General features: G+C 46.8%; 1 protein-coding gene and 1 pseudogene across 1 annotated transcript in view; both read left to right on the top strand.

Annotated features, from left to right (window-relative positions):
- The window catches only part of SPTBN4 (spectrin beta, non-erythrocytic 4), an 80,605-nt gene that overhangs the window by 53,541 nt on the left and 14,805 nt on the right, over positions 1 to 12,259 (top strand). Inside the window, exons 20-25 of the mRNA XM_003802104.3 lie at positions 5,687 to 5,911; positions 6,633 to 6,722; positions 9,296 to 9,574; positions 9,665 to 9,795; positions 10,644 to 10,848; positions 11,523 to 11,903. Coding sequence (XP_003802152.1) covers positions 5,687 to 5,911; positions 6,633 to 6,722; positions 9,296 to 9,574; positions 9,665 to 9,795; positions 10,644 to 10,848; positions 11,523 to 11,903 — 1,311 coding nt within the window. The remainder of the gene's footprint in view (positions 1 to 5,686; positions 5,912 to 6,632; positions 6,723 to 9,295; positions 9,575 to 9,664; positions 9,796 to 10,643; positions 10,849 to 11,522; positions 11,904 to 12,259) is intronic.
- Positions 184 to 273, top strand: LOC111722302 (annotated as a pseudogene).

The raw sequence follows: 12,259 nt of genomic DNA, 5'->3' as shown, positions 1-12,259 counted from the left end.
CTGCAAACAAAAAATAGCCAGGGCATTGTGGGGGTGCCTGTAGTCCCAGCTACTCTGGAGGCTGAGACAAGAGAATTGCCTAAGCCCAGGAGTTGGAGGTTGCTGTTAGCTGAGATGCCACACACTCTACTGTGGGTAGAGTGTGAGACTCTGTCTCTACAAAAACTAAACTAAATAAATAAATAAAAGTAAAATAAAATTGGAATGACACAGAGATTAGCCTGGCCCCTGCAAAAGGATGAAAAGCAAACTTGTGAAATGTTTCATATTAAAAAAAAATAAACATTTTAAATCTTTAATACTGGCCAGCTGAGATTAGCAGAAGAGCATGGTGAATGATCAGTCAGACTAAGTCAACACACATTTACAGAACACCTGCTTTGGGCCAGGCCCACTAGGATCCATTTGTGAATGAAACACACATCTTTGTCTTCTCTAATCTTGCTGTTGTGAGGTTTTTTTTTTTCTGGTTTTTTGGGGGTTTTTTGGCAGAGTCTTACTTAAGCCCTGGGTAGAGTGCCATGGTGTCATACCTCACAGCAACCTCAAATTCTTGGGCTTCAAGAGATCCTTTTGCCTCAGCCTCCTGAGTAGCTGGGACTACAGGTGCCTCCCACAACACCTGGCTAGTTTTAGAGACAGGATCTTGCTCTTGCTCAAGATGGTCTCGAGCTCCTGAGCTCAAGCAATCCACCTGCTTCAGCCTCCCAGAGTGATAGGATTATAGGTACGAGTGACCGCACCCAGCCAGGCCAGTGATTTTCAACCTGTGTGCCATGAGAGGATCTTAGGTGTACCTCAAAAAGTTTTTAAAGATCATTAATTAAATTATTTTGGAAAGAAGTTCAAAGTACAGTAAGTATATTCTGTTTTTCTTTTTACCTTTTTTTTAAACATTTAAGTGTGCCTGGGAAGTTTAACTATAGGTTCAAGTGTGCTGTGACATAGAAAAGGTTGAAAAACACTGCTCTAGACTATAGCCCACACAGCAGAGCAAGACCTTGTCTAAAAAAAAAAAAAAATTCAAACAGAAGGGTATAACGTGAAAAGTAAAATATTTTTCTTCCCCCTTCACACATACTGTCCCATTCCTCAGGGATATAACTGCTCTTAACAGTTTCCTTTCTATCCTAGAAATATTCTATGCATATACATATGGTATGCATATGTAATCATACGAGAAATTGCCTTTTTCACTCAACAAAACATTCTGGACACCCTTCCTTGTCACAAAATATGGATATATACCCTGTTCTTTTAGACTCTTGATGAATATTTCACGGGCTGGTTTGACAGTCGGTCTTTAACTAGCCTTCTCTTGAGAGACCTGTGAGCTGATTCCAGTCTTCTGCTGGTATAAATAATGCTGCAACAGACATCCTTGTCCATATGTATTTGAGCCTACGTGCAAGTGCTTCTCTAGAAATGGTGTTCAATGTAAAATTTCTGGGCTGAGAGGTAGACGCATTAAAATTTGGGGGTGGATATTGCCAAGTATCCTCCTGAAAAGGCAGAAGCTTTTTCACACCTGTCATATGACAGCAGCCATACGACAGAAGCCTTCTCCCCATGAATTCACCATCATTAGGTACTTTTCTCATCCCTGATAATGTGAAAGGTGAAAGAGTCTATCTTGTTGCTATTTTAATTTGCACTTAATCTGCATATTGAAAGAGGCTGAACATCTCTTTATGTGTTTAATGACCATTATACTTCTGTATCCTTTGCCCATGTTTGCCAAAAATCCATCATACATTAAGTGGATTTTCAAAATATGTGGAATTTTTGTATAAGTGGAAGAGCACCAATCCCTGGAATTATTCCCTCTCAGGCCAGGCAGTCACTGGATGGAGATGTTCTGGAGAGATTTTCATCTACTGGGGAGCTGAAACCTATAACCTTGACATTTCAGATAATTTTTAAGACCTTCCTGAATTTGTGGCTGGGCATGGTGGCTCATGCCTGTAATCCCAACACTCTGTGAAGCCAAGGCAGGAGTAGGGTCCCTTGAGTTCTGGAGTGTGAAACCAGCCTGAGCAAAGCAAGACTCCTGTCTCTACTAAAAATAGAAAAATTAGTCAGGCATGCATGGTGATATGATGCATGCCTGTAGTCCCAGCTACTCGGGAGGCTGAAGTAGGAGGATCACTTGAGCCCAGGAGTTTGAGGTTGCTGTGAGCTGGGCTGATGCCATGGCTCTCTTGTAGTCCAGGTAGGAGAGCAGACTCTGTCTTTAAAAAAAAAAAAAAAAAGCTTCCTGAATTCTTTTTTTTTTTTTTGAGACAGAGCCTCAAGCTGTCCCCCTGGGTAGAGTGCTATGGCATCACAGCTCACAGCAACCTCCAACTCCTGGGCTCAAGCGAGTCTCTTGCCTCAGCCTCCCAAGTAGCTGGGACCACAGCTACTTGCACAGCTACCGGCTATTTTTTGGTTGCAGCTGTCATTGTTGCTTGGCGGGCCCGGGCTGGATTCGAACCTGCCACCTTAGGTGTATGTGGCTGGCACCTTAGCCACTTGAGCCACAGGTGCCGAGCCAGCTTCCTGAATTCTAATGTGTTGTAATTTTTCTACACATCGCTACATTGGTTTTGTGGGCAAATAATTATTTTTGAAGGTGGTTCTGGGATGACTATTTTATTCTTCTCTGATTTTTGCAGCTTATAATTGTGCTTTTAAAATTTCCATCTTACATGGGTTTGACTTGTTATGAGGAATTTTACCCATTTTTTGTGACTCCTATAGATTGTGAACTGTATCAGGACTCTGTGGAGTGCAGTTCCTAAGGACTCCAACCCATATTGACTTTACATCAGATGTGAACAGGCAACACACAGGAGAAAAAAGCATATGAAAATTCCCCCCTAGAGTAAAAGGGGAATTTATTGGTTTACATAGCTGAAAACTTCAGAGGGTATGCAGCTTTAGGAATTGCTGGATTAGCTACTCAAATTATGTCCACAGGAATCTGTCTGTCTCCATTTCTGAGCCCTGCTTTCTTCTTTATTGGCCTCATTGTCAGGCAGTCTCTTCCCTGGTGGTGGCAAAATGGCGCCCAGGAGCCTAGGACTATATTTTACCAGCTTAGGAACCCAGGGGGAAAGCACACACACTTTTCGTGTAAAAGTGGTAAGTGTTTTCATTGGTGCAGCTTGGGTCACATGACCATCTCTCATCCAATCCCAGGTCGCCAGAGTGATTTCAATGTTGTGATTGGCCAAGCCAGGATCATGCGACCACTTTTGGAAATCTGCGTTTCCTTATTCCCTCAGAAAGCTCAAGATGGGAGATTGAAATTTGACGTTCTTGGAAAGTAGGGGTAGATGTTGGGCGGGCAAAACTAACGACTGTGTTCTATGGAACCTTGGATCAAAAGTCTTTGACTTGGTTTTGAGTTTTGGTCTGTAGTCATTTGCCATCTGTTACCACTTACTTTATTATTATTTTGTTTTCTTCTCTAGGTTTTCCTTCATCTGTTTAGAATCACATGAGTAATATATAAATATATTATTTTAGTAAAAGATTTCATTATCCTAGAAGTCTTCAGTAAAACAAATCTCTGCAATCTGCCTCCCCTTTGGCACCTCAATTATTATTTGATGTACACCCTTCTAAACCTTTCTGTACATGTTTGCTTTCACGTTTAATTTAAATTTTTGAATAAATCTCCCTGGTTCAAATATCAAAAACCATATTAAAAATCCTATGTGAAAATTCTCTTCTTCATCTCTGTTCTCCACTCACTAAATTCTCTGTTAATTTCTTGTTTACTTCAGGGAATCTTTATTGCCTGTACAATTCACTACAAATATATATTCATAGTTAGGTTCTAAATTGCTTCTTCTTGTTAACAGAAACTCTTGGGCCATTATTCCATATTGATATGGATTTGTTTTAACCATTTCACTTTTGATGGGGATTAAAGTTGTTTTAATGCTTTTCCATTACAGACTGCTACAACGAACATCTTAGGATGGCTGTTCTCAACCTGTGGGTTGAGACCCCTTTGAGAGTTGAATGACTCTTTCACTGGGGTCGCCTAAGACCATCCTGCATACCAGATATTTACATTACGATTTATAACAGTAGCAAAATTACAGTTATGAAGTAGCAACGAAAATAATTTTATGGTTGGGGGTTACCACAACATGAGAAACTGTATTAAAGATTCTCCGCATTAGGAAGGTTGAGAACCACTGTCTTGGGACAAACATGTTTGTCCATTTGTGCCAGTATTTCTTTAGGTATATTCTTAGAAGTGCAAGTTCTAGGTTAAGCATATGCGCATTTATGATGCAGGAACCTGCCAAATTGCCTTCTAGAAAGGATCTACCAATTTACACCACCACAGACAGTGGCTCAGTGTGCTTATATTTCATCATCTTTGCCAACACTAGATGCTATTGATCCTTTTTTATACTTTTGCTAATCTGATGAATAGAAAAGGATGTCTTCTTTTAATTTGCATTTCTCTGCTGATTAGTAAGACTGAGCATCTTTTCATATGCTTTTTTCTCCTGTGTGTTGCCTGTTCACATCTGGTGCCCATTTCTCTTTGGGGCAGTCATTTGCTGATGTCATCCATTCATAGTTGAAAAGAAGTCAATTGAAGGTCTGTTGTGTGCCAGGCACTGTTCTAGGCTCTTGGGAATACAGTAGTTAATGTCATACACTCCGTGCCCTCATGGGGCTCATATTCTAGAAGCAGAAATCCAAGGAAAAGCACATAAGTAAAGAGACAAAGTTGTCCGATGGTGGTAAGTGTGTTGGAACCAAAGGAAGCAGGAAAGAGGAATTCGTTGACTGTTAGGCTAGTTCCTTGCTCTAATATATATTAAATATTTTTTATAGTTTGTCATTTGCCTTCTAACTACATCTATGAAATTCTGGTCCATGCTGTAGTATTTTTACTTTTATGTGGTAAAATTTGTAAATCTTTCCCTTTATGGTTTTTATGCTTGGAAAGGTTTTCTCCATCCCAAGGTTATAAAAGTTTTTGCCCAGGTTTTCTTCTAGTGCCTTATGGATTTACTTATTCCATTTAAGTCTTTAATCCATCTGGAATTGTTTTCAGTGTAAAGAGCAAGGAAAGGATCCAGCTAAATTGGTTAGCCAGTTGGCCCCGTGACCATTCATTAAATAATCCTTCTTTTCCTTGGGGATTTGAAATGGCATCTATAAAATACACGATTTTTCCTGTGTGCTTGGATCTGGTTTTGCACTTTCTGTCTATCTCTATTGCACATCAACCATCCAGATCACTCTAGCTTTGTATTTATTTTTGACATCTGGAAAGGTTGGCTCTTTGGATAAATTACTTCTCTTGACCTCAGTTTCCTCCTCTGTAAAACAAGGATACAACTTTTAAGGGTCGATCTGAGAATCAATGGACCACTTTCGTTCTGGAGATCAGGTACACCTCCTTGAGAAGGTAATATTTGAAATGAAATCTGATTGACAAGGAAGAGCATGCCTGGCAGAGACAACAGCAAAGACAAAGGCTCCGAGACAGGGACTAGTGTATTGCAGGACCACTGGGAGGGCAGCGCTTCTGGAGGGGATTGAGCAAGGGGAGAATGGAATGGTGGGCCACGGTGAGAGGCTTGGCTGTCACCCTTGAGGGTACTGAAGAGCCACAGCAGGATCGGGAGGGAGGTGGGGCCCGCTGACCCTGCCCCTGTTCCCACAGTCGATGGAGTCACAGGTGGAGGAGTGGTACCGCGAGGTGGGAGAATTGCAAGCGCAGACGGCGGCGCTGCCGCTGGAACCCGCGAGCAAGGAGCTGGTGGGCGAGCGGCAGAACGCGGTGGGTGAGCGGCTGGTGCGCCTGCTCGAGCCGTTGCAGGAGCGCCGCCGCTTGCTGCTCGCCTCCAAGGAGTTGCACCAGGTGGCGCACGACCTAGACGACGAGCTGGTGAGGGCCTGCGCGGGGATATGGGGCCGGACCGGGTAATGAGAGAGGCGGGGCGTGAGGCCACGGGCGGGCCAGCTGGCAGGGGCAGGGGCAGGGGCAAGGCGGGGAAGGGTCAGGGTGGAGGGGGCTGATTCTCCTGCTGATACGTTGATGGACTCGGTCATTCGGTCCTTTACCCATTTAGTCATTCACTCTTTCACGTTCATTTCATTTACTCACTTTCAACCACTCATTGATTTATTCATTACTCACTTATTCATCTTTTCTCCTTCTGCTTGGTTACTTATCACTCATTTATTCACTCATTACTTGTCTGTTCATTTCCTCCTTCAGTCACCGATTTGCTCATTCATTCATTGATTCTCTCACTCTCTAATTTGCTCACTTGATCATTCTGGGCCCAGCCTTGGATAAGAGTTACAGGGGTAACTTAAGGCAGATCCCGTTGCTGTCCATACAGGACTCAAAGTCTGAGGAGGAAAACAGACTTGACCCCAGACAGTGATGACAGGGTGGTTAGGAAGGTGATGGAGGAGTTTAGAGAGTTGTGGGAACCCAGAGAAGGCAACTACAGGCCAAGGTTCAAAGTCAGGGAGAGGAGGCTGAAGATGTGACCAGGCTCTTCAGCGAGGAAGGGTCTTGGATCCTATGCAAAAGGCTGAATGTTCAGCAGGGTCCTTGGGTACATTCTTTCCTCACCTGCTCCCTGTGTCCTCTCCAGGCATGGGTTCAGGAGCGGCTGCCACTGGCCATGCAGACAGAGCGAGGCAGTGGTTTGCAGGCTGTCCAGCAGCACATCAAAAAGAACCAGGTGAGCAGAGCCAGGTGAGGGGTGGATTAGGACACATTTGGATAGAAGTGATAGAAAACAGCTCAAGGATTTTAAAGGCAGAAAAGAAAAAAAAAGTGAGTATTGGCTCTTGTAATTGAAAAGACTGGATGGCAGGTATAGGTGTATCCAGGTGCTTCCAGATATTTTCATGATTCTCTCTGGATGTTTTTTATTTCTATGTTAGCTTGTTCTCAGGCCAGCTCTTTTGCCCTAGTGATAAAAGGCACACAGGAGATTCAGTTTTACATCCCACCAGTAAAACTGAAAAGAATTTCTCCCTCTCAGTAATTTCAGCAGTACTGTATAATCCCAGGGATAATTCCCACTGGCTCAACCTGAGTCACATGCCCATCCCTGAATTAATCATAATCACCAGGGATTTTGTCTGGTCCTTAGCCTGGCCTGGGCTCAGGACCCTCTCCTGGAACCTGCCTTAATTACCTGAGCTGAGATGGAGGCAAAGGAGTCCCCTAAAGGAAAATCCTATGGGTCCTATGACCAGAAGTAAGGAGAATAGCTATGGGGCAAGGAACAAGTAAAACAACAAACAAAAAGGACAAAGACAATAAACAAGAGGGTGCTGACCCCCAAGCTGAGCAAGGTGGGGCAGGGGCTTTGAGTCCCTAAAGTCTCTGGATATCTGCTTATCCCTCTAGGCCTCAATTTCCACATCTAATTAAGTATAGAGTTGGTTTAGAGCAGTGATTCTCAAACTGTGTAGCAGAGAAACCCTTTGGTCAAAGCAACTCTTTCCCCAGAGCTCAAAGTAAGAAACCTAAGAGAGATACAGTAACACTAATGATCATCACGTATGGATTACAGACATCCTAAATACTGTTCTAGGGAGCTATGTTGATGATTTCATCCCCTGAATGGCCCTATAAAGTAGATACTGTCATTATCCTCATTCTACCAAAAATGTAAGTTGGGAGAATAGGACACTACAGGATGTTGGAGAGGTGGGGCCACAAATTAATTTGGAAAGTTTGTGATTGTGTTGTGCTAGATGGAGTTCTTTAGGAGACTGGAGCAGGGGTCCTCAAACTTCAAACTTTTAAAACAAGGGGCCAGTTCACTGTCCCTCAGACTGTTGGAGGGCCAGACTGCGGGCCCTGGGACGAGTTGGCTGCTAAGCAGGACAGGCAGTGGCAGCAAAAACACCCAGCGGGCCGGATAAATGTCCTAGGCAGGCTGCATGTGGCCTGCGGGCTGTAGTTTGAGGACGCCTGGACTGGAGTTTTTCTTAGATTTTATTTTTCTATTTGATGAACATACTCTTGGCTGTCAGCAGCATTGGGAACAAGCAGAACTGGCCCATCATTTTGGGTTGAAACCAATCAAGTGCACTTAATGCTCAAAATTGCAGATACTTGGCTGTGTGTGTGATAAGTGTGCTGGATACATGGGCTGTCAAGCAAATACCAACAGCTAATGGTGATTGCACATTTATTGCATGCCAGCCTCAGTTATAAGTGCTCCCGGTTTATTGCCTCATTACAGTGCTACAAAATAGATCTTTGCAGGTTACCACTAGCCATGTGACTTTGGCAAGTTCCTCCCCCTCTCTGTGCCTCAGTTTCCTCATCTGTAAACTGAGAATGATGCTGCTGTCTGGCCGATGGGGATATGTGTGGCTGCATTATATAAAGCCCTTAGTAAAGCATCTGGCAGGTAAGAGACACTCAAGAAGTGTTGGCTGTTATTATCTCCATTTGGCTATTGGGGAAACTGAGGCACACGAGAACTTAAATAAGGTACTCAGCAAGTACAGAGCTGGTTGAGGGAACTTTCTGGGGAGATGAAAGTGTTCCCTATGTTGGCCAGGCGGGGTGGCTCACGTGTAATCCTAGCACTCTGGGAAGCCAAGGCACATGGATCATTTGAGCTCAGGAGTTCAGGACCAGCTTGAGCAAGAGTGAGGAAAAAATAACAAACTAGTGGGCTGTGGTGGCAGGTGCCTGTAGTCCCAGCTACTGGGGAGTCTGAGGCAAGAGGATCAATTGCGTCCAGGAGTTTGAGGTTGCTGTGAACTATGATGCTACCAAACTCACCTCAGGGACAGAGTGAGACTGTCTCAAAAAAAGAAAGTGTTCTGTTCCATATCTTGATCTGGGTACACGGGTGTGACGTGTGTCAAAGTGTGTTTAGTCGTACCTATAAGATTTGTGCTCTTCACTGTATGTAAATACCTCTCCTGCTAAGCCGCCTGGTCCTCAGACCTTTGTTAGGTCCTATCTTGGATCAGCAAGCTGCTGTTTTTTGCGGAGCACAGTCTCTGGAGCCAGACTTACGTGGTCAAATCTTGTCACTTCTTACTAGCTGTTTGTTCTGAGACATTGTACTTGGCCCCCTGTGCCTGTTTTCACACCTGCAACTTGGGTGTATGAGTGAGCGAGTATCCGCAAAATGCTTACACGGTGTCTGGCACGTGGTGAGCGATACGGGAGTGCTTGTTGTCAGCTGCGGGGGCTGTGCCAGTCGCAGAGGGCCACATGGTTTTGCGGGGCCTCTGAACGCTCCTCTCACCCTCACCCGGTACCTCCCGCTCTCAGGGTCTGCGGCGGGAGATCCAGGCGCACGGGCGGCGCCTGGAGGAAGTGCTGGAGCGCGCAGCTGCCCTGGCTTCGCTGCGCAGCCCGGAGGCGGAGGCCGTGCGCTGCGGCCTGGACCAGCTGCAGAGCGCCTGGGCTGGCTTGCGGGACGCAGCTGAGCGGCGGCAGCAGGCACTAGACGCTGCCTTCCAAGTGGAGCAGTACTACTTCGATGTGGCCGAGGTGGAAGCGTGGCTGGGCGAGCAGGAGCTGCTCATGATGAGTGAGGACAAGGGCAAGGTGCGCCCGGGCTGGGGGTGAGGGGGGCCTGGGGACACTGGAGCCCAGGGCCGCCACTGCTGCCTCATCGTGGGCGCCGTGTGCCTGCAGGATGAACAGAGCACCCTGCAGCTGCTAAAGAAACACCTGCAGCTGGAGCAGGGCGTGGAGAACTACGAGGAAAGCATCGCGCAGCTGTCGCGCCAGTGCCGAGCGCTGCTGGAGATGGGACACCCAGACAGGTGGGCGGGCGGGACCACTTCCCAGGGAGTGGTCCTGTAGGACCTAAAGCTTCGCTGTTGGAAGGTGGGGCAGGGCCAGAATTGGACACTGGGATGGGAAAGATCCTCCTTGCTTGGTGCGGGAGCCCCTCGGATTTTGGCAAGAGGGCGGGGCTGGAGTGAGGTGGGTGGGGAAGGGGTGGGCACAGCCCAGGGATGGTTGAGAGGGTGGGGCCAGGAGCACTGGGCCTTGAATGTGGTGAGGCCTCGTTGTAGGAGAAAGGGGGAAGTAATCAGAGAAGTCATCACTCCAGATAGACATAGATCCTCCTCCTACCCACTGTCTGGGTAGTGTCTGGGAGGAGGGAAGAGCCTGTACTGCTGAGATTCGATATGGAGGCAGGGCCTCAGGTCTCATGGTACAGTGGGGGTGGTGTTGCCTCACTGAGCACCCAGAACTGGCCCAGGGCTCGGATCTGAGAGTGGATATGGAAGAGACCTCTGATTTAGCAGGAGATTGGGACTGGGGGTACATTGGCTAGAGATCCAAAGGGGAAGTCTGGAGCCCCCCACAGCTCACCGGATGAGAGAGGAGTGGGGCTGTAAATACAAACTCAGTCAGGCTGGGGTAGGGGTGAACTCATCAAGCTAAAAAAGCAGAGCTTGCCCTGGGTGCCAAGATACAAGTCTGGCTGAATCAAGACTTGCAGAAAATAGAATCCACCAGGAGGAATGTGAGAGGACTTTGACCCTACCTGAAGATACAGAGAAAACACAGCCCTGCTCTGAGAGGGAGGAGATAGGGGCTCCAAACTCTGCCCCAGAAGTCTCAGGGGGCTCCATCTCTGCCCCTCCCTGTCACCCATCAGCGAGCAGATCAGCCGGCGGCAGTCTCAGGTGGACCGCCTGTATGTGGCGCTCAAGGAGCTGGGTGAGGAGCGCAGGGTGGGCCTGGAGCAGCAGTACTGGCTGTACCAGCTCAGCCGCCAGGTGGACGAGCTGGAGCACTGGATCGCAGAGAAGGAGGTGGTGGCTGGTTCACCTGAGCTTGGCCAGGACTTCGAGCATGTCTCGGTGAGCATCATTAGTAACAGTGATACCAGGGGCCATGAGTATGGTGCCAAGGTTCTCTGAGCCTCAGTTGCCCCATCTATAGTACAAGGGTAATAATAGCACCACCTCACGGCTCCACTGTAACTTACTATAATGTAAAGCACTTAGGAGTGTGCTTTTCACACACAGTGCCCAATACAACATTAACTTGTATTATCATCTTATTTTATCATTGCGATTACTATTATTGATACAGAGTAGGTATTCAGTAAGTGTTAGATATTATTTTTTAATATTAATTTTTATTTATTTATTTATTTCGAGACAGAGTCTCACTCTGTCACCCTGGTTAGAGTGCCGTGGTGTCATCATTGCTCACAACAACCTCAAACTCTTGGATTCAATCAATCCTCTTGCCTCAGCCTCCTGAGCATCTGGGACTACAGGCACCCAACATGACACCTGGCTAGTTTTTATATTTTTAGTAGAGTTGGGGTCTCACTCTTGCTCTGGCTGGTTTCAAACTCTTGAGCTCAAGCAGTCTCCCTACCTTGAGTGCTGGGATTACAGGTGAATCCCACTGAAGCTGGCCTGATATTTTTTATGATGTTGATGATCACAATGATATGTTGGAAGGGTCTAGTGTATTCAGCCCCTTTGCCCACTTTGTTGTTTCCTCCACTTCCCGGTGGCAGGTGCTGCAGGAGAAATTCTCAGAGTTTGCCAATGAGACTGGCACAGCAGGGCGGGAGCGGCTGGCAGCTGTGAACCAGATGGTGGATGAGCTGATCGAGTGCGGCCATACAGCAGCAGCCACCATGGCTGAGTGGAAAGATGGGCTGAATGAGGCCTGGGCTGAGCTGCTGGAGCTCATGGGTACACGGGCCCAGCTGCTGGCTGCCTCTCGGGAGCTGCATAAGTTCTTCAGTGATGCCCGAGAGCTTCAGGGACAGATCGAGGAGAAACGGAGGCGGTTGCCCCGCCTGACTGCCCCACCGGAGCCAAGACCCAGTGCCAGCTCCATGCAGAGAGCCCTGAGAGCCTTTGAGCATGACCTGCAGCTCCTTGTGTCCCAGGTGGGGTGCTAGTGGCTGTTGGGGCAGGTGGGAGGGCCTGGATATCTGTGGACAGCAGAGCAGAAAGAAATCAGGCTGTGGAGCAGTCAAAATTAAGATCAGGAAGGATTAGTAACATCCAGACAGAAGAGGGACCAATTGCATGGTATGCAGAAATCAGGTAGTGGCAGAAAAGAGTGGTGTAGTAGGTCTGCTAAAAATTAAACAGCATTTCCAGTAGAGATTGGGCAGTTGTTCTCCAGAAACCAGGAGGTAAAGTTTGTCTAAATCCAGATGGTCTAAAGGGAATTGCAAGAGGGCTAAGAGAAATTGGACTGTAGTGCAGATGGAAATTAGAAAGCAGGTCTCTGGCTCGG

The sequence above is a fragment of the Otolemur garnettii genome, unplaced genomic scaffold, assembly GCF_000181295.1.
Source record: "Otolemur garnettii isolate 467f Iridium unplaced genomic scaffold, OtoGar3 scaffold00233, whole genome shotgun sequence".
Lineage (NCBI taxonomy): Eukaryota > Metazoa > Chordata > Mammalia > Primates > Galagidae > Otolemur > Otolemur garnettii.
The sequence above is the reverse complement of the archived record's forward strand: the minus strand, read 5'-3'. Positions and strand labels throughout refer to the sequence as shown.